Raw genomic sequence first — 26421 nt, 5'->3', positions numbered from 1 at the left:
CCAAGAAGGTAGCCTACACATGTAGTTTCTTAAACTTCATACAGAAATCTGTCATCATGGAGCACTCGGGGACAAAGATCTCATGGGAGCTAGTACAATTGTAACAAATCTTTCTCTCTAAATGCAAATTTACAATTGAATTAAGTCAAAATGATTGATAAAACAGGTTTTCGTCACTGAAAATAATAAAGCTGCCATGTTCATGGTGTTATTTCAGTCTTCAAACTGATAATTGTACATACAGTTTGTACATAATAGTTATGTGTTTTCAAGAAAGTACATGATTCAAGTATTGTTTCAGTAAAATCATTGTTTTACACATTCATAATAAGTTCTATAACATCACATCTGTATCACAATTAATTGTGAATAATTAAATCCCTGAAGTCCTGGGAAGTCTGCTCTCCAAGTGGATTCTCTGGAAGTCTGCAGAAAGTCCACTTGAGAGCCGTTGTGGACTGGATAAATTGTGAGTTTAGACAGCCCTCAAGACTTGTGGGCTTCCCGCAAACGTGCCTGAAAAGTCTGCCCGTCTGCAAGTGCAGTGACGTCTGGGCGTTTGGATGCTGCCCAACTTTTCTTTTCTGTTTTATGGCAATTGGCAACCATAGTAAAGGCACGTTACTGCCACCTACTATAACAAAACAAGAGCAGATAGAAACAGGAACAATTTAAGAGGTGCTGGATTATTTACACAATATTATCATATGTCTGTTATTAACACAACATGTATTTAATTTCTTGAATTGTCTATTGCCAATAACGGTTATCGTCAACACCCCTACACTGGAGTCAACAAAGTATACTAAGTTACAGTTGATGCCTAGAATTTCAAGGAAAGATAAAGGCCACAATATAAACTACACAGACCAGAACAAAACAGTACAGGAAAACATCAAAATCTACCCAATTTCCCATCAAAATCTAGTCAAGTCCATAGTGTCAAACATCATCATAAAGATCCCATATCGTCTCATCATATTGACAACACACAGATATCAAAGTCCTCATTCAGACCTGACAATGAATAGGAAGTGTCAAGATTTGAGAGACATTTTCTTACTAATCCATTTTAATTTAGTTAAACTTGTTTTCATGGATCAATATGAACATTTCAATGGTTTGCATTCCACTTGCAATAAGGAGTAAAGATCAGCTGGAGCATCTTTTCCTCATCTTGCTGTCTTTAGCTGTGTGGCTGTTTGTCTTTGTCAAGACAGACTGGTATTTTGCTGAATGTGACACTAACATGTGTCGTTGTGACATATTTGTGACAAGTTTTTTTTTTTTCTTTTTTCCAGCCGTCTGGGGAACATTTACAAACATGAGGTACAGTAATTAATTTCTCTATAACCCAACTGCTTTTAAATATGGTGGTAACTAAACTTATCGTTCTGAACAACAGTTTATAGATTAAGGAGATGGCTCTTTAATAGATCACTATATTCTGTAAAAAGACCATTAATACGGCTAGGTTAAGTAATGTACTTAAATACTATCCTTAATCTTTATATAATTTCTTCTCCTCATTCATGGTATTTATATTTTTGGGATTTGCGTGTCGTCTAATGAGGTTATTAACTGAAAATGATGGGATTTTATTAGCATGAGCCATTCTACTCCTTGATGCTGTGTAATTTTACCTGTTAAATTAACCAATCTTGACAAAAGGATTGAGGAAGACCACTAGTCATTTTTTCTCACCATGATGTATTTCGACAAGCAAAATCAGGACCTCACAGTAGTGGATATTCTCTGGTTATAAAACATTAAATGTTATTAATAAATTTGACACTCAAATATTGAAGACTTGTCATTTTATAGTTTGACCCAACCCATCCTGTCATGAGCGCTTGATCCTCATAGTGGACTTGCAGAGTCTCCCAGTGATGTGGCACTGTGTTAATTACAAACTGTCAGCATCAGACTGCACTGTCGTCATGCATATACATTACATGGCAAAACGTACAGCTGAGCCCTGATATCCACAGCGTGGTGGACATGGTGCTGCTTAAAGGACTAGGGCTAGGACTAATGGGATATTTCTCTCTTTAATTGTGAGGCATCATTGCCATGTCAAAACGAAATGTGTATACAAAAACATCAGATTATTTTATATTAGTAAACTAATCAGTAATGTTTTGTGTCACAGATCCATCTCTTTTTTTGCTTTGACAGTGAGAATTCATTTGTTGACAACCTTAAACAGAAAAGCAACAGTATCAATAAATGTCTACAGTATATTGTGATGTAAAAGTTATATATACCATGAGGGGATTTCATTCATATAGCTGTTTGTTAATGGATGCAGTCATTCGCTGCTACGTACTGCAACAGTGCTCCTCAAGTCAAAGGCAATTTTCTGTGGCCTTGTGATTATGGCTGCTATCATCTCAACCCGCTCTCCTTGTCTTTGCCTTTCTGTCATCACAGATCAATACAAGAACACGGAGATATTAGGATTGAACAGAGAATTGATGAAGTGAGTTACACACAACCAGTTTTCACCCTCTGAACGTTTTGTCTTTTACAGGTCCAAGGAGCTCTTCTGTATGTTATCTGTTAGTATTTCTTTCCCTTATTAAGGGAATTACATTTACTAGAATGCACTCTTCTAAAGACCGATATGTAAGTCATTCTATTGATTCACATTAATTTATGACCTCCACATGCCTTAGCCAACTCTGGAGTTTTGATTGGGCCCATTAAATTTGATGCCGTTGTCCATTTCAAGTTCAATTTAACATATTTTTATATTTTTGGATTCACACACTACTTACACAGATTTAACAAAGAACATATCATTTAACTGTCAATAGCAATGTCAAAGTTGTTCCAAAAATCAGAAACTTTCTCCTTTCTGTAAGGGCAAAGTAAATGCTGCTGGGGAAAATTGATATTTGGAACACATTTACACTGAAAAGAAAATACCTTTAATTAAAATAGATGTCTTTGAACACACTGACTAACAATACACAACAGCTAGATTAAAAGACAGAAGTAGAATATGTCTATAACAAAAAACAAGACACATTTCTTTATTACCTGTAATAACAACTCTTGAGGTATGTATTTTTATGTGAATTATCCCTGAAATGAAAATGCTGCATAACTGATGGGTAGAGCCCGACTGATTTAAAAATAGTATCAGCTGGCAATCAAGATATATTGTGTAGGTGTTAATGTTGTAAGATAGGCACCAATATGACTTTTTTTTCATGATTGTAATGCAGCATAAAATTCTTCATTCATATCACAGTTTTAGTGCACTGATTTATTGTTAACGTGTGAAATATCCGCCTTTGTTATATATTTGTCACAAGTTTTAGATTTGTATGTATATTAGCCATTCATATTCTTATTGGAATTTATTACACCTAATATTGGTATTGGCCTGAAAAATTTCGTTTTGGTCAAGCTGCACTGATGGAGATTACAATCAAATCCCTTTTTATGTTAAACTAATCCTGCCATTACCCCAAACTTAATAGTTAAGCAACTGTCTGTTTAGGCTTATAACACATTTAAATGAACTGACTGTTGTCCATAATAGTCCTGAGAAAATTTGAGTGTGTTTTTGTTTCCAAGAACACTGGATGTGTTTATTGACAGACAGATCCCCCACAGTTGAAGCATGTGTTTACAGCAGATGGCTGTAGACAATTTACAGGATTAAATCTCTCAGCTTTCATTTTTTGTGTTTTGTACTGGGATCACTAAACGAGTGAATGGCGTTGAATTGACTTGGTTAATATACATACCTACATACATACGACAACTGCCAAATGACTTGATGCGTATTACTCCATATTTTGTATCGCATTGATAACAACAGACGAGAAGAGTGAGTTGGTTTAAGTAAACACTGCTCACCGTGAACTTCAGTACAACCTCAGATAATTTCTACCATATTCTGAGCCAAGTGCAGGCACCATCAATCCCCTCACATCTGACTTGTCTATTACATGTCACACAAACAATTTCTCATGCAGGATTAATGTTATTGACATGGAAAGAAATGTTTTTTTCAATTGTACACTCTTCCACTGGTTAAAGAATACATAGCTGAAGTCTTTATTCACATGTTTTATCATTCTGTAAATAATAAACTAGGTTCTGGTTTGTTGTCTCTGGTTGCTGATAGTTATGTAGTTATTAATGTCCCACCAGAGGAGTTTTTTAATCTAAATTGTGGTTTCCTTGATTAAATAGTGCTTTTGATATCAAGGTCTCCTTCATTAGCTGTAACTGGCATTTTAAATGAAAGTTATTTTATTCCTGTAACAGAAAAACCAGGTAAGCACAAAGACACATTTATACTTATTTAAAACCTTCTGCTGCCTTGAAATCATGAAGTACAAACTATAAGGATTCTGTATAATAAAAATAAGAAGAAATATTGTTGGCAAATGGACCTGTTTATTTATTGACATCCAGAAATTAGGAAATGACTCAGAATGTCAGGTTTTATATCTCTGCTCCTCTGCATAAATTCTATAGAAAATATCAGTGAATACATTTACAGAATGTTAAATGGAAATTGTTGTTGTAACTTGGTCCCCAGCAGGGTTTGGGTTTATTGGCTCTCTTGGAAGGTCATACATTGGTTTTCAAGTATCTGCTTGTTTTGAAAAGTCTTACAGTCATTTAATGTTTGAAAGACTTAACTAAATTACACATTTAATTCAGTTTTCTGAAAGAAAGAAAAGAGAGGGGCCGAAGGTCATACGTTGGTTTTCATAAAGTATCTGCTTGTTTTGAACAGTCTTATGAACATTTAATGTTTGTAAGACTTCCCTGAATTAAACATTTAATTCAGTTTTCTGGAAGAAAAGCCCTGAGAGGGTTTTAGAGAATATAAAAAAATGGTTTAATATTTTATAAGTAAATTAGAAAATATTTTTGTATTTAATTGTATGGGCTGTTGGGAGACATTGTAGACCCACAATGAACCCACATTAACTTGCGCTCTCACATCACCTTAGGCTGTGGCTCCTCTCAGAGAGAAGATTCGTGATCTGGAACAAAGGTGTGTACCCCTTTATTGTGCTCAAACATGTACACACACACAGATGCTCGGAATAAGTGGAATAAGAGAAATGTGTGTGAAACTTGTCTGTAAACTTGTGAATCTTGACAATTTATATCTTTTCTCACTCTCAATAGAAGTATATTTTCTTTATTTTCAATATTCAGTAAAGGTTAATGGGCTAATTTATAGAATTTAGATCATAAATCAATGAATGAATTTGTTTTCCCCAAATCAATCAATTCAAATGAGCCTTTAACATGAATCAGTGTCATGTTTTCTCACTATTAACCAGATGTCAGAAAAGCACTACAGCCAAACATATTGCAACATTTGAAGACACGTGGTACAAGACTTGTGTGTTGCAGGATTCCCATTAAAAAGCCATCACTGATTATTTCATTCCTGCTGCTGATGGCAGAAACTTCGTGCTTTTAGAGGATAATGTTCTGTCACCTGTGATGCCATGAATGTTAATGAGTCTATACTACGGCTGGGCGAAAAAACAATAACGATATCTATCGTGATAGACACGTGATCAATACCAATAGAAAATACGTTCGATAGAACATTCGATAATTTCCCTGAACTGGAAGAAAACCCAGATCCAGATCCGCAAGGCATTCTGGGGGATGTAGGCAGAGGAAGGGCTTTGGCCTCTAGACTGTTCCGTCCCAGCTAAGCAAGGTTGGTGGCATGAACAAACTCACTCGCTCTTTGGCAGTGTTGGGGCTAGTTACTCAAAAAAGTAATATATTACACATTATACATTACTCTCAAGAATAGTAATGCCTTACATTACATGATTACTCCCTGAAAAAAGTAATTAGTTACATTACTCGTTACGTTCATTCTACTTGCTCTATAAAATTGCCTGAGATGCATAAGATGGAAGGAGTGTTCTTTAGGCTCTTTATTACCATTAAGCCAACAGGCCATTTCTTGAACAACCAACAATTAGAGATTTCCATTTGTCCAATGTTGTAACTTAGCAACAAGTTTGGGTGTGCATGCTGTCTGTGTAGGTGCTTCGTTAAGTTTGAGGTAGTGTTAGCAGCGGTGGAGAGAAGTTTCCAACACGGGCAAAGTGTGCACCTTACAGTCAAGTTATTTTCCTCAAGTTCAACAAATTCAAATTAATGTTTGTATCTCCAACCATCAAAAGTGGATTTACGCCATGTTGACGGCCCCCGTTTTTTGCAGGTTTTTTTAATATCTTTCATGTCATGTGGCCCAGTGACTCCAAACCAGTAGCAGATTGTATTATTTAACTGGACAAATGAGACTCACCTTTTATTATTGTACTTTAGTGCTTCTTCGTCTTTAAATTAATATGCAGAAATTATGATTTTTTTCTCAATAGCTTCCATGTCATGTGGCCCACTGCCTTCTGAAACAGATTCTGTTTCCATGAAAAACACATAACTATAAAGACAATAATGGTAAAAAAGTTCTCTAATGCTCAAGAGGTTAACATATTTTCAAGCAGCAATGTCAACTTCTACACTATTTTGTCCCATGTATTAGATTCTGATTCTGAAATCTTAAAAAAAAAGTGTTTTTAGAAAAAATCTCACCTGTAGTCAAGGGTTATTTTTCAAAATGTTCTTATTTCAAATAGGTAAAAAAAGAAATCAATAATTATCGATATCGACTGATATGAAACCATTATATCGTGATACATTTTTCAGCCATATCGCCCAGCCCTAGTCTATACATGGCTATAAAGACACTTGTTTAGACAGTTGCATTCATGTGAGCACCATGACCCGTCTGCATGCTTTTTTTCATAACCCTGCAATGTGCTACATGATTTCATGACCCTTAAAATTAATGTGCTGTATATCCACTTGATCCTCCTGGAAAGTACACTGTGCAGTGCACTGAGTGACCTGTGAATGTATGACAAAGGTCTGTTATTTTGCAACTGGAGGATATTTGAACTTATTTAAGGCATGTGTTACACCTTGAATGCAGATCAGAAATATACAGTGCATTCAGAAGGTATTAAGACACCTTCACTTTTTACAGATTTTGTTATGTTGCAGCCTTAATCTACACTCAATACAGCATATGACAAAGCAGAAACAGATCAGCAAAACTGATATATCACATTGACAAGTATCCACACCCTTTGCTACGACACTTAAAATTTGGCTCAGGTGCCTCCCATTTCTCTTGATCATCTTGATCTTTCAGTTGTTTCTCTACCTTGACTGGAACCCAACTGTGGTAAATTCAATTGTTTGGGCAGGATTTGGAAAGGCACACACCTGTCTATATAAGGCCGCACAGCTGACAATGCATATCAGAGAAAAAATCATTTGAATGATTTAAGCATATGGCTGCAGCATAACAATATGTAAAAAGATGAAGGTGTCTTAATACTTTCTGAATGCACTGTATACAGTACATATTTTTTATGATTTAAACTTTAAACTGACTTGTCCTTTAAATTTTAAAGGAATGAATGAATGAATCTGTCAAAGCAAATCATTAATCAAATGTTTTGACTGTAGTTAAAACAAAGGGAGTCTTTTAGTAAAGTGCAAAGTGTTGTAGATAAATAAAATCACCCGCCCCAAACTCAAGGTCAAAAGAAGATGGAGTAATTGCTTAGGTGCCTTCTAAAAAAAAAAAAAATTGTTTCTCAAAGAAAGCAATTCACTTATGGTGTGTATTATGTAACTGTTTTCATACAAATGCAGTAAAATGCCATTTATTTATTACTTTGAGATGTCTCTCACTACATACTTTGTCCTCTCTCTCTCCCAGTTTTTCTCAGAAATACCCGCCTGTGAAATTTTTGTCAGAAAAGGATCGGAAGAGAATTTTGGTATGCAACATACATCCAATTATCCTATTATACCGAAGCCATGGCCCTTATATTGAGACACTTTGGGATCACTTTGTCATGGGCTGTATGAAATCCCCCCTTCCCTAACCCTAACCACACTTGACGTTATTTCACATAATTTAAAAGGAATAATGGCAATGCAGCTCTGTTCTCCATCACTTTGGTCAAGGCTGACATTGCACGGACATTCATGGTATTACTTTGGCAATCTCCTGACTTTCCAAGCACTCCCAGCAGGTTGAAATGTTGATTTTTACCAATAATTGGTTAACGACCAAATACTTGAAAAACTATTGACATTCCCAGCCCAGCCTCAGTTATACTTTATAAGGTTTAACATTTAATTTTGCCAGAGTTTTTGTGTGAATGCTTGTCTCTAGCCTTCTCTTGGCAAATTGAATAAATGTCTTGCACATAAACATTTATCTAAATATATGGTAGTTATTGAAATAATCTTTTGAAATCAGCACTGAACTGAAAGTAGTGTATCATAAATACCCTTCCATACTTAATGCGGTGACTTGGTCTATCAGACTTCATGGTACTCTAGTGACCCGATCAGATCTTTTTCAATTAATTGAATCATTGACAGATCTTTAGTCAATGTTGACTATTATTTTATCATGACTATTAATATTTGGCCATCAATTACTTCAAACATATGAGACCCAGAAATTCCTTTTAAAATAAATCTACACTTTATTTGTATATATGTTGTATTTTATTTGTAACTGAACACAAAGCAACCACCACATTTTGTTAGGTACATGCTGAAAAGTAGTATTTCATTGCCTTATTAAGAAATCAACCCTCAATAGGACGGATGTTACTGCTAAAATATAATTTACTGATGTTATCGTACATGTGTCTTCTACCAGATTACTGGCGGGGCTGGTTTTGTGGGATCTCACCTGACTGATAAGCTGATGATGGATGGCCATGAGGTCACTGTGGTGGACAACTTCTTCACAGGAAGGAAAAGGAATGTGGAGCACTGGATTGGCCACGAAAACTTCGAGCTTATCAATCATGATGTGGTGGAGCCTCTCTATATTGAGGGTGAGTGAGAGAGAAATTGTGGGAGGTTATGACTTTTATTTTACTTATTGATGGGGCTCATAGAAGGAACAGCTTGCCAGAGTTAAAAATACTTGAACTCATACTTATGGGTGAGCCAGGGAGAATTCAAAATACAGTTTTGTATTGATACCTTTTGATGACAAATAATCAGTCTTTATCTTCTGCCTTCTCTGTGCATTTAGGCATTTAAATAGGGGCTGTGGGGAAATTTAGAAAAAATGTATTGGATAACAAAGTCAATGACTGTGATTACAAGAGAAGCAAAGGTGCTTTCTTGTCTATGAGATATCATGAAATCAAAGCTCGCTGTATCCTTTATGGCCGCAGATGTTAGCTTCAGGTGAAAATAGCTTAGGCGGTTAGTAAGAGTTGTGGGGCAGAACTTACGTCCAGTCCAGTTCATGCGTCCATGCAAGTTCATAAAATGTGACATGTGCCCCGAGATGTCCGCTTTCAATAAACTGGGTGCAGTTTTTTTTAATCACTTGATGCTGATCTCTGCCTTCCTCTGGCATATCTCCTAACATAAGTAACGTTAACCTAATGCCTGATGAAGCATGAGAGCAACATTGCAAGGTAACTTTACAACTTCCAGACATGGATGGGAAATCAACAACAAAAATCTACCGATTAATGTTCTGTCTCTGAATCATGATGCAGAATCTTCCATGTCCGTGTCGTGATCCATCTTATAATCAAGTAATTTCCACACCTTTACTGACAGGATGCTGGGAATCAATTCAATCAAATCAATTTTTGGTGAGGAAAAAATGCTGTGCATTGGTTTGATTAATACTAGCTAAGTAGCTACACAGCTAACAGCAAGCTTACAACAAATATGGAGGTAAAGACTGGGGCTGACTTAAGGGCTGGGCGATATGGCAGAAAAACGTATCACGATATAAGTGTTTCATATCAGTCATATCAGCCACATGACATAAAAGATATTGAAAAAACTGCAGTTATTTTGTATTAATATATTTATGCTAAGTAATTTAATGACGGTCCCTAAATCAGTCTCCAGCGATCCAGCGCGGGGCTCTGGGAGGTGAGCTAACCGTCCTCCTGCTGCTGACACTAGGTGAACCTCAGTAAAGTCGCGGCTGGACCCGAGTGAATATCCACCGAATATTCAGCCTGAAACTAACTGTTGCAGCCTTTGAATAGGATGACAAGAATTTCAGTCACTCAACTTAAAACGGTGACTTGTAGAAATTATACAAATACCAGTAATCACAATAATTATCAATTTCAAGATAACTTGGGGTGTAGTGCTTTCACAGTGTGCAACTTAAATTCGCCATTCGCCCGTGATATTAAACCAACAAAAATCACGGCTTTTTTTTTTTTTTGCGGTGGCACTGAAAATCCAGCAGAATGCATATAGGAGAAACACTGTCCGAAATACTGCCGAACTGTTGATGTGTCCTTTCCTCTTATATCCACGATTTCCTCTCGTGCTGTCGCACTCATTTTCTCCTTTCACTCCACGCTGTTCTTTTTGTTAAAGCAGTTATGAGGCACGATGGTGAAACATAAAAGTGCTACTGTGCATGTCACTCAACAGGTAGTTGCTAGGTTACCAAAGAGCGAGTGAGTTTGTTCATGCCACCAACCTTGCTTTGCTGGGCCGGAACAGGTCGAGAGGCTAAAGCCCTTCATTTGCCTACATCCCCCAGAATGCCTTGCGGATCTGGATTGGGGTTTTCTTCCTGTTTTTTCTAACAGAGTTCAGTGAAATTATCGAACGTTCTATGGAACATATTTTCTATTGATATTGATCATGTGTCTATTGCGATAGATATCATTATTGTTTTATCGCCCATCCCTAACACAGACATGACCTGAAACAACCTTCTCCCCCATTTTCTTGGTTACCAGAGTGGCAGGGGATGAGTCCAGCATCATTTAATTCACGCTCTTGCCTCATTCATGACAACTGGAATGATGCTGCTGCACAGATAAGGAAATGCTTTATGGAGCCAATAGTACAATAATAATCTATATTTACCTTGAGGCTTCACCACAATGCCTTCATCTTCAGTTTCCTAGATTATTTTTCCATTGATTTCACAATGTTTATTCATCATTCTGTTTCACCTAAGAAAATAATCATCCTTTAGTGACTATGATGAATAGCACCTTTTTGATGAGCAAATGCCAGGTCTCTGTTTCTGGAAATTGTTTGCCAACGCAGTCATTACAATTCATTCAGTTGTGCTCTCTGCATACAACAGCTGTATCTAATGTAACTGATGGTGCTAGTTGGCAAGGCCCATCTCTTTTTGAAAAGGTTACATGGGGTTATGGCTTGTTTTTTCTTTTCAGTGTGAATACAGTACACCACACCACACACAAATTTGTAGGAGGTGAGCAACACAAAACAATCATATGAACATAGTGTATGGTCGAAGTACAGGTCCCCTGAATGTTTTACAGGAATGAATTGCAAGTAGAGAGTTCTCACCCCACTCCAACCCCGAACCTGCAAAAGACTATTTCAGTATCGTTAAGAGCTGTGGTAATCAGAATGAACACTCATCACATCTTCACTTGTGACTCTGCCACGCTTCTGAAGTACTGCTGCTGGTTTAAAACTGCATTTGAAATGAACACAACAGATGAAAATGGACAAAATACTTTGGCTTATTATAACAAACCACAAGGAAAGCTCAGGCTACTTGTGGAGATTTTAAAAAGAAATGCATGTCACACATGACAAGGACCACAAATGGACTGTCACTTGACATAAAAAATATCCTTCAACAATATTAATATAGCTCAGTGACCCGTGGAGGTGCAGGTATTAAAAAGGTATTTGTTTTTAGTTGGATGAGATATGGTATGCTGCTTGTTTTAGCCTTGCTTCCGCAGCTTGTCATTTTGTTCAGACAGCAGTAATTCCCCTAGTGATGCAAAATGACCCCCACTGTATGAATCCTCAGGGTGGTCCAAACCTACAGGAGGCTGTCAGGACGCCCACAAAGTTAAATATAGAAATCAACCAAGGTTTAGCTCACAGCAATAAACTCTGCTTTGCGAGCCTTTCATTTCTCTATTCATCTTCAGTGGACAACAGCCTATACTTAAGTAATGGTCACATCACAATATAATCTCCTGGTGGATTCTGACAATTGCCTATAGGCACCAGCACCTCTGTTGCTTGGAACAAATCACGGTGTTTTTGGATCAATATGTATTTTGTACATGAAGCCTGATCCATTTCTGATCTTTTGTTTGTTTGCCTTCTGTATACCAGCTGCCAGTAGCACCCTGTTGAGCTCTGTTAGACTCAGAGACTACAGGTGGATGTGGGGGTGGGGTAGGATTTTGAAATGCTGTATAAACAGCAATGGCAGCAAGTGATAATAGCAATTTTTCGCAGATCACAAGCATGTACAGGCCAAGCAGAGCAAAAAACTGTGGATTGAGGGGATAACATCAAGCAATGCAAAGGATGTATTAGAAATGTGTTGCAATAAAAAAAACATATTCACTCCTGTTATTTAATACATTCTCTGAACCTTAAGTGCTATGCAGCAGTCTCTTATGCAATTGTATAAATGTTAAAGCAGGGAAGGACATGAGTACATTTACACTGAGTCTTGCCAACTCAGTGTAAATGTACCATGACTGTCCACAGAGCTGTATACTTACATTTTGTAGAAATAAAGTAAATAAAAGGTAATGTTATAAATGTTAAATGTAAGTCTCTTCAGAAAACAAGCAGCGGACACTGAGGGACTTTCTGCTGTTGACTTATGCATGAAAATCAGACATCGGTGTCTATTTTAGACAGGAAATTGGGTATCACAATGAATAGAGCTGTTGACAGAGAAGATAGAAAAACACGTTGAAAGTTAAAATGTGTGAATCATGAACAACAAGGTCAAGCCTTCAGTAGGTAGGAAATAAACCCTGGAAAGAGGAAAAATGAATGAAATGATTTAGAAAATACAATGAGTTGATAAAGAGTACTAGAAAATGGATTATAGAAGCCCTTTTTTGTGAATTTTACATTCCTTTCAAACTGTGAAACTGGTCAAAAATTAAAATCACACAATAACTATAAAGTGCAACATGTCCTGATACCTTAATGAATAGGTTGATTGACCCAATGCTGTGTAGGTTTGCTCATTGCCATGATAATCAACCTCCAAATCAGTATTCAGTATTCTTGCCTCAGCTGCACTAAGAAAGAGGGAAAAGGCTGATGAAGAGAGCGGGAACTGCGGCTGTGATGAGTACAGGCTCAAAGCTCATAATTACAAGACTAGCTTGGTATATAGGTAAATAATGAGAGCAAGCATGCAGGGGTAAAAAGAGACCAGCTTACCGACATACACTGCAGTATTAGCTTAGTTGAGCTTTGAGGTGAAGAAAAAGCTCTGTGCTCAGTCTGTTCCCTATGTGGACTTTGTTTACTTCATACTATGTCACCTGACTTCAGCCTTTGCTCCCCTTATGATTACTTGCTACTAGAGGTTGCCACCTAACATTAAAGGTAAATATGAGACTAATAAGATCCTTGCTGCCACAGATGATGTTTGTTGCCATTATTCTGGTGAGAACGGGCTGATAAAGTATGACACATTTTCTCTGATAGTGGCTGTGTGTAGCAGCAGAATGTCTGTGTTCAGAGCTACATTAGAGAATGGATATGATTTGCTTCCCTTAGTTGTGTACTAGGGCTGCACGATATTGGAAAAAAGTGACATTGCGATTTTTTTTAACCCTGTGCTATATATTGCGATATGAAAAAATACAGGAATTTTCATCAGATGACCTGAATAGCACTTTTTGTTATGCTGTACTGCTGCTATCTTGTGGAAAATTAACCTGCACTGATCTTACCTGTTTTTGTCATACTGAGCTGTGCGGTACTGACGTAAATGGTCAAACCAATTAGTTGTGTTGCCTCTCGTTGTGGCAACAGATGCAAGGCACTGTCCACACAGAACACGTGTTTAGTCAATATCATACTTCTTGTAGCCGAAATAATTCCAGATAACTTTTCTTTTTGGCACCAAGTCTTCGTTTTCAGCGATTTTCTCTGTTCCTTGCTCATTTTTCAATGTTGTTACCAGCAACTCAATCCATGTGCAGGGATATGCTCTGCTTCGGCACACTGATTAAAAACTAATGTGATTGGTGGATAGCTGTGCATGCAGAGTCTGCATGCACAGTGTGTGTCAGGTACCCTTTAAATTAGATGAGTTCATTTGCCTCCTACATTGCAGGCCCTGCAATGTGACCATTGCACACACGTACATTGCGATGACGATGCTCAAACGGTATACCATTTACAAAACCAAAACAAAGGAAACCTTTCAGTCACGCTGTCTTTGCATTTTGCTGAAATCTATGTCTGGAGTTTAAATGATTTCTGTTTCTCTTTACAGTGGACCAGATCTATCACCTGGCATCTCCTGCATCTCCTCCCAACTACATGTACAATCCCATCAAAACACTGAAGACCAACACTATTGGCACCCTCAACATGCTTGGTAAGTGCAAGTGGCTGTTTGAGTTCATGTAAGAGTAGGATAGGTTTTTAAAACAAGGCTTGATATGAAGTCTTTCTCTTAACTCATTTGGTCTTCCAGGTCTGAACTGAATCGCATCACATTAACATTTATTTTAATTGATTATGAGTCTTGATTGACTTGAGAAGACTGTAATACACTTGTCATTTATCATTACAACTTAAGCTTTGTCCCTATCCCCATCACATAAACCTTAATCAAACTGCTGTACTTAAAAACGAGTCATGAGCATTTAACAAGAAATAAGCTCTAAAAGTCTGTGATTCTCTTGAGCACAACAGCACAATGTGCCTCTTATCTCTGTATGTTTTTGTAGGAACATAACGTTTCCTCCTCAGTCTTTTAGTTTGTGTACTTAAGAAGAATTCATTTGAAAGGAGTCTTGCCATCTCAATGAAAATGACTTGGCCACCCAATGGTGATTCACAGACTCATCATTGGGGGCATTTCGTAGATACAAGAATTAAGAATTTGAGTATAGAAATAATTGAAACCAAAAACAGACGCTGGGAGACTTCCTGCCGCTGCAATTGCATTAAAATGTGACTCCAGTGTTTCTGTATTTTAATGTGGAAATTAGGTATAACAATGGACAAACACTTGAGAGAAGATGGAACAATCTATCACTAAAGAGCTTTATATGAATCTATGGTTATTAACTTTGACTTAGATTACATTTTTCTTTCATTATAATAAAAGAAAGAAATATCAATTACAATGTGTATATACTAAAAAAGACCAAATTTTACTCCTGTCTTACTCCTTTCAGTCAGTGTATTTACTCAAGTTTAAGGACAGGTTTGATGTCAACATTTCCAAAGAGGACTGTTTTCACTGTGTTGTTTGTTCTAAGGTCTGGCCAAACGTGTGGGCGCCAGACTTCTTCTGGCTTCTACTTCTGAGGTTTATGGAGGTAAGAAAAATGTTTCCCACTCATCGTTTAAAAAAAAACCTTATTGAATGGTTCTGCTTTCCAATAACTCCTAATGTTACTTAATGTTTTGTGTAGACTGGATACTTGATGAATGTCTATGTATAAACTACGTGTGTAGTATCTCCAAAACCACTATTTGATTTGACTTCTGATTGTAATTTCAGTATTTGCTTTATTTTCCAAGTTAGACATCTTTTTTCAGCACTGACAGCTGGGTCTTTGTAGTACTGCATCTGAATTTGTGAAGCTTAATAGATCATTGCTACAATTGAAAGATATCTATCCAATTGGTATATGATGATGTCCACAGTGAAACATTGTGATTGACGAAGAAGTAGTTTTGGGAAGGGTTCTTACTATGTTTTTATGAAATTGAAATACTGTGACTCTTCATCAGATGGATTTTGTTTTATGTTTTTTACAATAACAAGTGACTTTATCCTGGTGGCCTTTTAAAGGTTAGGGTTAGGCAAGGCTAAAAGATATATATTAGTTACACTAACTGAATGCTAACAAAACATTGGCTAATTGTACATTATTTGTCGGATTTCTCGGTATCTACCAGAATGTTAGTGTTGGCCAAACTTTGTGCTTAGTGTATGAAGGTTTTGTGTTTTTAATGTTATTCAGTGGGGTTTTACAATGAACAGTGGGTGGCACTCTTACCCTTGTAGACATTATATTTCATTATACAGTTGTACCAAGATCCTGAATAACTATCATTCTGTATGGCCTTTCACTGTGTAGCAAATAACATGTTATGGCCTAGTAGTAGTAGTAGTAGTAGTAGTAGTAGTAGTAGTAGTAGTAGTAGTAGTAGTAAAATGTCTAATTTTAACTACGTACCCAATGTATCTCCCCATCCATCTAAAAGTGAAACTATGTTGTACTTACACGTACTCCTGCAGTCATTTACTTTTTGTAAAAAGAATTTCATTTTAAAAAAAAGAACATTTGTAGTTTGCGCATTTGACCGCCTATGGGGAAATTCAAGATAAACTGTGTTACATCCAATTGAACGGATTGGGACTACCTAGCTAGATGGGTGGTCCTCCAAAAATGGCCGCCACATTCCCATTCCCTGCTCCAAATCAACTTATTTATTTCTCTTTGCAAAAAAATGACACATTAAAATGGTTATAAAATGTTTGTGTTCCAGATCCAGAGGTCCACCCACAAAACGAGGAGTACTGGGGGCATGTGAACCCAATCGGTCCACGAGCGTGCTACGATGAGGGAAAACGTGTAGCGGAGACCATGTGTTACGCATACATGAAACAGGTATCATCACTCTAATGCAGCAGTGTGCATTTGAAAAAATAACTGGCTTGAGAGACATCATTACAAGTGTATTATATTATCAGTTATAAAATGTGTCCCTTATATCAACAGTCATTTTAAATTGTTCCTAGGCTGTAAAAAGGCAGTTTTGAAGAGGATATTTTGTCATCGGTAAAGATAAATATGCAAATGTTGTGTTAATTTAACCCAACCTTGAACTGTGTCATTAAAAATCACAACACACTTCATGCATATCAGTAATAATCTCTTCAAAATTCCATGCATTCTTCCTTAAACATCCAAAAGTTCTTGAACCTTTTTGCTTTTTTCTGCTGCTATGACTTGATTGACACCAGCCTTTGATGATCAGATATGATTGACTTCTCTTGCCTTTCCTCCAGGCAGGTGATATTTATTTATCTGCCTTGTCTCCTCCTCCTCCTCAGCTGCTCATTAATTTTTTTTCACACCCACAGCAAGGATTCTTGGAAATGGTTGGCTTTCAACACCCGACTGTCAGTCGTTTGTGCACAGAGACGAGAATATCACATAGTACATCTCTTGCCCAGTCATGTAATCAAAATTCATTAACATTTAAAAACCGATGACTGTAGGTCAGCGATATGCATCAGCCATAATTTCACTGATACCAATAAAATTGCTAATGATATACATTTTCTCTTTTTGATCATTAATGGGTCAATATATTTTTTTGCTTCTCTAACTGAGGTGCCTAATTCTCAGTTTTACTACAATGGAAGTTCAGTGTGTACAGATGTAGGATTTTATCAGTGCCGATCTTGGACTTTTTATTTTCTGTATTATTTTTATCTCAGACAGAAAAGTCTTGTGAATGGCTAACTACTGTAGGTAACACGTGGCAGACATACAGGAAAAACAAAGAGCCCTTTTTTTCAAATGGAGGTTAAAATTCATGGAACACATCATATTAAATTGAGCCTAATGAAGCATTAATAGACATGGCATGAATTAACAAGCAGAGAGTTGTTTCATTTGACAACAAGAGCACCACTGGACCAACACAGTGAGCCGGTGCTACAGTAGCAAACGTTATCATTGGTGTTTGAACTGATCCAGGTAGTGTTGCTCTCTGAAATTGATAATGATTTTTTTTCTTATAATGAGTGTGTTGTGACATAATTCTGTGTGTCAAAGCTGATTGCCAACATTTGACAACAAGCCATGGGAAATTGACAGGCTGCACATATCTCATTAGCTCTCCTGTGTCTCTCCTGTTAGGCACAACTGTTACACTCATACATTTTCATTCACTGTGTCACACAAGTCAGGCTGCTCTTCCAAGCATTTTAAAACATGTCCTCAACTATAGTCTAGAGCAAATTAACTGGGAAGTATCCTGGGAAATCTGTTGCATCTGCTATAGGAGGTAGAGCAGGTTGTCTGCTAATCCGGAGGTTGGGAGTTTGATCAGAGGCTCCTGCTGCGAGTGCAAATTTCCTCAGGCACGATACTGAACACCAAGTTGCTCCCGATGGCTTTTCCATCAATGTGAGTGAATCTTTGAGCAGCTTAGCCCAGAAAAATAGTAGGGCACTTTGGTTAGGAAGTGCTCTATAGCTCTTGATGTTGATCAGCACCTTGAATGGCAGCCTTTGCTATCAGTATATAAATGTGTGAGTGAATGGGTGAATGCAGTAAGTGACACTTTGATGGGTCGGAAGACAAGTGTCACAGCTGCAGAATGTTCTGCTCTACACTAGACATGTTTTTTTAAGGGGTATTGTGCAAATGGGTAAGAGAAAATCACATGTTTTAATGAAATACTGTCACATTAATGCATTTTTAAACAGTCAATATTCAGTGTGTATATAACACAGGCGCAAACTGAGTTTTAAGTAAAGTAAATGTTCAGTAATTGGGTCCCAAAAGGGGCACTTTGTAGTTTATGAGGAGAAAATTTAAACTCAGAATGTAAATGTTTAGAATATTAGTGAGGTAATAATACAAACTCAGAAATGTTTTTTTTTTTTTTTCCCATAACTGAGAACAAGCTGTCCTCAGAGGAAAAAAGGTCCTCAGAACAGGTGGCAGGCTCAGAATCAGTCAATGAAGGTCTTTCTCTTCTTTCTTCCGTTTAGGAAATTTGGCAAATTGGGCTGGCATTTGATAAGATTTATTTAATCCATTCAAATTTCCTTACTTAGTCAATTTGGGTTTAGCATTCAACTTGAGCTGAATACAGCTTTCAAAATTATGTTGAAATGTGTTTTCTGAGAAGACAGAAACATCAGTAAGTTTTCGGTGACAGGTTAATCAAAGTTCACAATCTGCAGATACAGCCTGAAAATGTGATGAGCAACATAAAAAATGGAAGGTGGATTAAATATGTATCAGGCTCGTTGACTTGGCATGTTTAGCATACTGACTTTTGCACAGCTCATTTTTCAAAGGCTTCATGTTTCACATGGTTAAGGTCTGATTCAGACCTATTGAACTGATAAAGTATTGATATTATAAGAATACATTTTTAACAGTGAGACTGACTCCTCAAACTGACACGATGCAATAATTGAGATGACTTCACCAGTGGAGACTCACTCTGTCTGCAAATTGCTTATTTTTCTCCAAGGCATCTCTCCAGTGCTTATAATAAATCTGCACTGCTGACATTTTACTTTTAAATTTTTGGGGGGAATCAAACCACATGCACATAGCACGTTGCCAGAGACATGGAAAAAGTAATGACTGCATATTCGCTGAATATCATCTTATGTGCGGATAAGCCGATGACAGTCACTTTCTTCTCCCATTCATAGCATATAAGTTATTTACAGAATTAATATCAATTTACAGATTTGTTCTCCTCAGAGCTTAGAGTTCAGGTATTCTGACTGAGCTCACATTGGAACATTATTTATTTATTTATTTGTTTTATTGTTTGCACCAATATGATTGTGTACTGAAACATAAATTACCAGAAAATGACTTAAAGCAGATTTCAGGCAGAGTGTTTCTACAATTAGCTTTTCTGACGTGGGTCTCTCAGGAGGTGTCCGAGACATTGACAATAATAACCCTAAGGCAGTGTGGCTGAATGTCAGTCACAGATCATCGGATGCAATAACACAGATGTTAAGGATTTATATGGCAAGCAACACCACACATTGTGTAGTGGCAAACAATACAATTAGTGGCAGGTAACAAGATTATAGTGACTGGAGGAGGTTTATTTTTTTTTGTTGCTTTGCTAGTGATGGCCGTGGCTGAAGGCATTATGTTTTCAGGTTGTCTCTCTGACCGTCCAGCCGTCTGTCTCATTCTTGTGAAAGTGATATTTTAAGAAGCCTTGAGGGAATCTCTTCAAATTTGACACAGATGTCCACTTGGGCCCAAGGACGGACTGAATTCGATTTTGGTGGTCAAATGTCAAGGTCACTGTGACCAGGGGATCTTAATCAATGAGGCTGATAAACGATGATTGGACATCTTACCAATCAGATAGTATTGTGGGCGGGACATTTTGTGAGAACAAAGAGTGGTGATTAAACACAAGGAAAAAAGCTGCATCAGAGCCAAAGTAGTGCATTTTTAAATCACTTTATTTTATTGGCATTCTGACACAAAATGTACAGATAATCAGAAAAAAGCTGAATGTCTGCCCAGATAACCGTCCAGTCGAGTAATCGGTCTACCCCAATGTGAACTCACTGTTTTTTTTAGATATCACATTCACAAGAATAGGACGCACTGAAGGAATTTCTTCAAATTCGGCACAAATGGCTGGTTGGACTTAAGGATTAAATGATCAGATTTTGGTGGTCAGAAGTCCCTGTGACCTCACGAAACACATTTTTGACCACTTTTCAACAATTCATATGATAATTACACATGTGTCCAATAGGATAAAATGATATAGTGATACATTTCATATCCAGAAGGTCAAAGGTCAACTTCACTGTGACATCATAATGTTCTGCATGAAAAACATTCTGGTCATTAATCTATGCCATAACTCAGGAACAGCAACGAGACTGATGCTCGGAGGCATGCAAACGTGAGACGGTAGTTTTGGTTTTATATTCAATCGGTTGTCATTAATAAACTGCTTTAAGCTGATCCTTAGACAGAATGTCATATCTGCTGATAGGGACCCCAAAACAAAATGGTAAATGGACTTGCATTTTTATAGCGCTTTTCATGTCTACTGACAACTCAAGGTTCTTTGAATAGTCACTTTCTTCTCCCATTCATATGCACATTTATACACTGATGGTAGAGGCTGCCATGGTAGATACCAAGTGATACAGCACTTGTGAATAACACTCACAAGCTAATTATCTTTCTTCAGAATAGCTTTAAAAGTTTGTCTACATTAACATTATATACTGTCGCTTTATTGTCCTCCCTAATGCATGTCTACTTGGCTGCCATGCATTTCTTTCCTCTTTCCTTTCTGTTTCTGTCTCTTCTGTTTCTCTTACCCATCAACTGTATCTGATTTCTTCATCAGTAATACATTTTATGAAGTTGCCAAAAAGGATTTATATAAGGATTTTTTAATCTGTGATTCAGACAGGTTTAAAAAGTAAAATCATAAAATGCTGAAATGCATCCCTTAATATATTTGAGCAACCATTAATATATATGTTTGTGCGGAGTCCTCCCAAGTGAAGCCTATCTGTGGAAAACACTGGCTTCCTAACCTGAGCGCCCAACAATATCTCTATGCTGTACCATTCACCCGCACACAGATGGAAACAGCAAATCGGGAGCAATTTAAGGTTCAGTATCTTGCCCAAGAATACTTTAATGTGCAGCCAGGGGGATCAAACCACCAACCCTCCGATTAGTGGAGACTTGCTCTACCTCCTGAGCCATAGCAGCCCCCAAAAGACATAAATAGCGTGGGATCATGGGAATCGTTGTTTTAGGCTCTCACTGTCTGTCCTTCACTGAGCACACACACTCACACAAACGCACGCACGCGCGCAATAGTGCAGAGAGCCAAACATTCAAAAGTGGCGGGAACACGAGCACTCTTTCAAAACATGTAGTGAAATTACATCACATACAGACAGAGAAATGCACAGTTTTCGACATCGTAGCTTGTATTTCCGCTCCGATTTCCCCATTTCCCCATTTACCTCAGGTATGTTATGCTAGCAGGAGCCCACACAGAGTTCTTTAAATTATACAAGCCTGGGTTGATGGCAGGTGGTAACCATTAATCCACTGAATGATAGGCTATGCAGTCTTGGTGAAAGAGTCTTCCTTCTGTCCATCAGAATTACATCTAGTAATTCAGATACTAATTTAGCTATTTTCAGAAGGACAGCTTGATGCTTTCACCATTTCAGACATAATTCATGAACACATAGCTAAATATTCAGCTGACTAATAGTAACATTTATTAACCCATGTATGTATGTATATGCTTAAGTCATTCTGCAGTCTGCAGCATGCTAATGCTCACTGTATTATTTTATATTGTTGTGACTAATTTAATTTGTATTAGTAATCACAACATCATAGAGTTACTAATGGGTAATTGTTAAACATGGCTGTTAAGACATATTAAAACTTGTCCATAGATAACTGTTTGATTTATTATGACATTATACTCTATAAAATGTATTTGTTCAGAACAGTGCTGGCTCAGTATTAAAGAAAAATTTTAATTTCAAGAAAATAATTGAACAAATTAACAAATTGTTCATTCTATTCTTAAATTGCGATGACTAAAAGTTGACTAACATATCATGACTTTTTTTTGACTAAAACTATAAATATGACTGAAATGTGACTAAAACTAATATGCATTTTTGTTTGAAGACTAAGACTGAGGAAATCTAGAATAGCTGCAAATAGTTACCACTGTCATATAAGTGTACCAATGCACATGCCCCCCCCCACACACCTCCCAAGACCTTTTCATCACTATGTCCTCATTGTGTCCTTGTTCTACCATACTGAATATATTTGCATGTTGCCGTGTCTGTACAATTTCGTATTTGTCATTTTCAAGGGAAAATTCTACATAATGTTCATGTTTTTATTCATGTTATGTGACCTACATCCCATCTGAAGTTACATTTATTGATGCAATAAGGCTGATTTATGAAGGCCCTGGAATTTTTTAAAAGGAGGTGTTTTCTACATCGTTGGGATCAGAGGGATTATCTATGATATAGTTGGCCTCATGAATTAATTCTTCATTGGAAAATATGTAAGGCTATATCATCATGCTGTAAGAGGTCAGCTTTATTTCCTTTGATACATCTGCTCACAATTCATTGGTCATTTAATGATCTGTGTAAGGAATTGCTGAAAGCTAAGGGAGCATGGGACGTAAATGATCTATGTGCTAAATTTGACACCATAAAGTCTAGGTCTATCTGTTGGGACGACTTGTATTGATCATTGATGCCAAAAGGGACCATTTTGATTTCTTCCAAGGCCAGATGTCAGAAGGCATTCAGAGAATCCAATAAAAATTCCAGTTGTTCAACAAGTAACATGTACGGTGAAATATGGTGACACCATCTTGAAATGTAGACCCGGACGAAATCAGATCAACTAGTAGGTAGATCAAAAAAATCAAAAGTAGTTTATGGGGTGTCAGGAGATTTATTTTGAAATAAAAAAAAAAAACAAAACATCAAAATGAGCTATTAATTCCACTTAAAGATCTCAAAAGCAGGATCTGTGATTCTCCTTGTATTTTGTTTCTCTCCACTTGCCTAAATTCAAACACCCAAAGGAAAAAAATACACACGTCGACAATCAACTACTTCTGGAAATAAGTCAGACATTGTTTGGGGAAGTTGGGTTGATATGAAACAAATTTAATTTCTATCTTTTGTGGAGGTTTTTTGTTGCACTCTAGAATCTTGAACTTGCCAAACCCGAAGCCACCATGACAATCTCAGGCTGTTGTTGTAGAAAAAAAAAACTGCATGTGTTTGTAAAGGAGAATTTGAAAATGTAAATGACATTTGTCAGAGCATAAAACCAACAATCTGTATATCTTTACATATCCAGATTGGAACAGTCAAACAATGGCATAGCTGTTGGTGCAAAGAAAAAGTTGTTTTGAACCATCTTAAAATCAAGTCACATCGAATGTTGGATTTGGAGAATTGTGACACCTCTAAGTGATGGGTGGAAGGTATTCCAAACTCTTAGAGGAACACCTAACCATTTTAGCTCAGAGTATATAAGCAGCTATTTAAATCCTGCAATCAGGGAAGAGAACCGATTTTGATGAAGTGGTAGATTGTTCTGTCCGTAAATGGGCGAGGGAGAAATATCTGGTTTGAGATAAAGGAGCTTAATTTGTTACTGAGTGTTGGGGTTTGGGTATTATAGGGTGTACTGTATAACTGGTTTTCTGATGAATACTAAACACTGAGTCACATTTTGATTGTTTTGAATAAAAGACAAAAAGTTAGCAAGTTAAACTTTTCAGAGATGAGTGATTGACAAGTGTTCACAGCCTTGTTTTATATTCCCCCTGTAGCTCATAATAAATCCTGATGGATAACTGATATTTAGCTTTGATATACTAAGCATCTAACATTTTAATGCTTGTCTGTGTCTTATGTGTCTTATAGGTCATGATGGCAAATAGCAGAAATTTCATATGTGCTGCTAATAATTGATCACAGGGGGAACTCAAGGCTGCTGTCTGCTTTGCTGCTCATTTATCTTGACTTTCAGTAACTTATTTATTGGGGCCAAGCAATTTAGAATTATATGGCTATAAACTGCCATTTTTGTTTGCATGAGTCATTAATTCATGTATACATATTATTCCAGGTGTGAAAAAATTACATTTTTATGATATATTTGTGCATAAATACTCCTCCAATAAATGAAAACAAAAATGATATAATAAATAAACTACAGTTTTTACAACATGGTATCCAATGTTCTCTGTATAAAAAGTTTTCCAATATGACGAAACAAAAGTCTGAGGACAGAGGATGTGGTTCACTGACGGATTGTAAAGCCAACTGAAGCAATGTGATTGTGATTTTGGGCTATATAAATAAAAATGGTTTGACTTGATACATTAAAACACTATAGTAAAATGTTGGATAATAAAAAAAAGCCTGAGACTGGGATGCAACAAGTTCAAAATGACTAACGAGTCGTCCACTGTCTTGTTTTGTTTGCTCACAGGAGGGGGTGGAGGTGAGGGTGGCGAGGATCTTCAACACGTTTGGCTCTCGAATGCACATGAATGATGGACGTGTTGTCAGCAACTTCATCCTGCAGGCTCTACAGGGAGAACCTCTCACAGTACGCACTTAAAGCTTCTCCAGTATTCCTTAGTTAGCCTCAGTGAGATGGTGATTGATTACCGCTGTTGATTGTATTACATAAGAACATATGGAAAAACACTGGCACTCTTCCTCTGATTGAGTATGATGTTAACTGAAAAGTCAGACACTTCAGTGTTCCTAATCCAGTACAGGTCGGTTTGAAATTTCTGAATTAAATTGAATATTTTAAATATGGTTTCAAAACAATTTATTTTGATGCACAAAGCTGAACATAATGTAAGACTTAAAATAAATGGTCAGGAGTGCTGTACATGGCAAATTTCCCATTTGTTTTTTAGAATTTCTTCAGAATTAAAATTTCCAAAATCCAATGAACTTGAACATGATTACAGCCAGTGTGCTCATTTTTTAACTATGTTGAGGTAACAAATATTTACCTTTTGGTGAGATGCACATGTGCATCATGCAGCAGTGCTGATCAGTTTTCTCTTGTTTTAGGTGTATGGCACTGGTTCCCAAACAAGAGCCTTTCAGTATGTAAGGTAAGATTACTAAACGTAAACCTGACCTTTCAGGGTTGTTTTCTACCCTTCAGTTGGTTGTTCTTTTTTGTAGTTAATTATTGAATTAGGGGCCACTGAGACAGACCACCAGATTGTTCTTCCAGTGTCTGAAGAATATCAAAGGTATTTGAAATTAAACTTTAATATTTATTATTAAATACCATCATGTGCATTTCTGCCCGAAAGAGCAGACTATGTGTGTATGTTGTAGGTTTAAAGGAGTATTTATTGACTTGTGTGCAGGTGATGATGAGATTAATTTGGTCAGTTTGAAGAAGAGACATCAGAGACACAGATCATTTGAAGCTCTCATATCTCTGGGAAACATTCCCCTGCTGCTTTATGATCTTAGTGTTATGTAAGCAGGGAAAAGCCAAGGTTGTTTGATAAACTGTCCTTCAAATTAAACTCTCAGAAAATTCCAAAATGACTTTGGTAAACTTACATGATATCCTTCATTATAGATGGGGGTGGGCGGATTGGTCCAGATATCGATTATATCGATACCAGTGGTAGTATTGATATTGATTGATACCAGTGTGATGAGATTAATACTTGGTTTGTACTACTGGTTTCAGTTTCTCTCCTGTATGCACTGCGGCGGTTTCATTAATGTGGCAGCCTGACTGTCTGTGTCCGCTGCTTTCAAGTGCTGCTCCTCACAGCACGGAGCAGGCACACTTTGCTCCTCCTCCCCCCTCTTGTGATTGTTTGTTGTACCGTCACGTGACTCAGCAGCGGCAGGCAAAAAAGGAAGCAGAGACTGAGCCAGAATTGCCAGAGAGGAAGAGGAGCGCCCTGTGGTTATATTTTCAGGCCAAAAATGACACAACGGCAACCTGTATCATTTGTAAGAAGGGA

The 26421-nt window shown here is 37.1% G+C and overlaps 1 protein-coding gene across 3 annotated transcripts in view; it reads left to right on the top strand.

The window, feature by feature from the left end:
* uxs1 (UDP-glucuronate decarboxylase 1) overlaps positions 1–26421 on the top strand; it is a 33921-nt gene that overhangs the window by 2255 nt on the left and 5245 nt on the right. For all 3 annotated transcript variants that reach the window (XM_030428640.1, XM_030428642.1, XM_030428641.1), the window contains 10 exons: positions 1302–1329; positions 2434–2482; positions 4986–5029; positions 7805–7865; positions 8765–8945; positions 14369–14473; positions 15366–15425; positions 16606–16727; positions 24894–25013; positions 25496–25539. In XM_030428640.1, coding sequence (XP_030284500.1) covers positions 1302–1329; positions 2434–2482; positions 4986–5029; positions 7805–7865; positions 8765–8945; positions 14369–14473; positions 15366–15425; positions 16606–16727; positions 24894–25013; positions 25496–25539 — 814 coding nt within the window. The remainder of the gene's footprint in view (positions 1–1301; positions 1330–2433; positions 2483–4985; positions 5030–7804; positions 7866–8764; positions 8946–14368; positions 14474–15365; positions 15426–16605; positions 16728–24893; positions 25014–25495; positions 25540–26421) is intronic.

The sequence above is a fragment of the Sparus aurata genome, chromosome 9 (assembly GCF_900880675.1).
Source record: "Sparus aurata chromosome 9, fSpaAur1.1, whole genome shotgun sequence".
NCBI lineage: Eukaryota > Metazoa > Chordata > Actinopteri > Spariformes > Sparidae > Sparus > Sparus aurata.
This window is presented reverse-complemented; position numbering and strand designations above follow the sequence as displayed.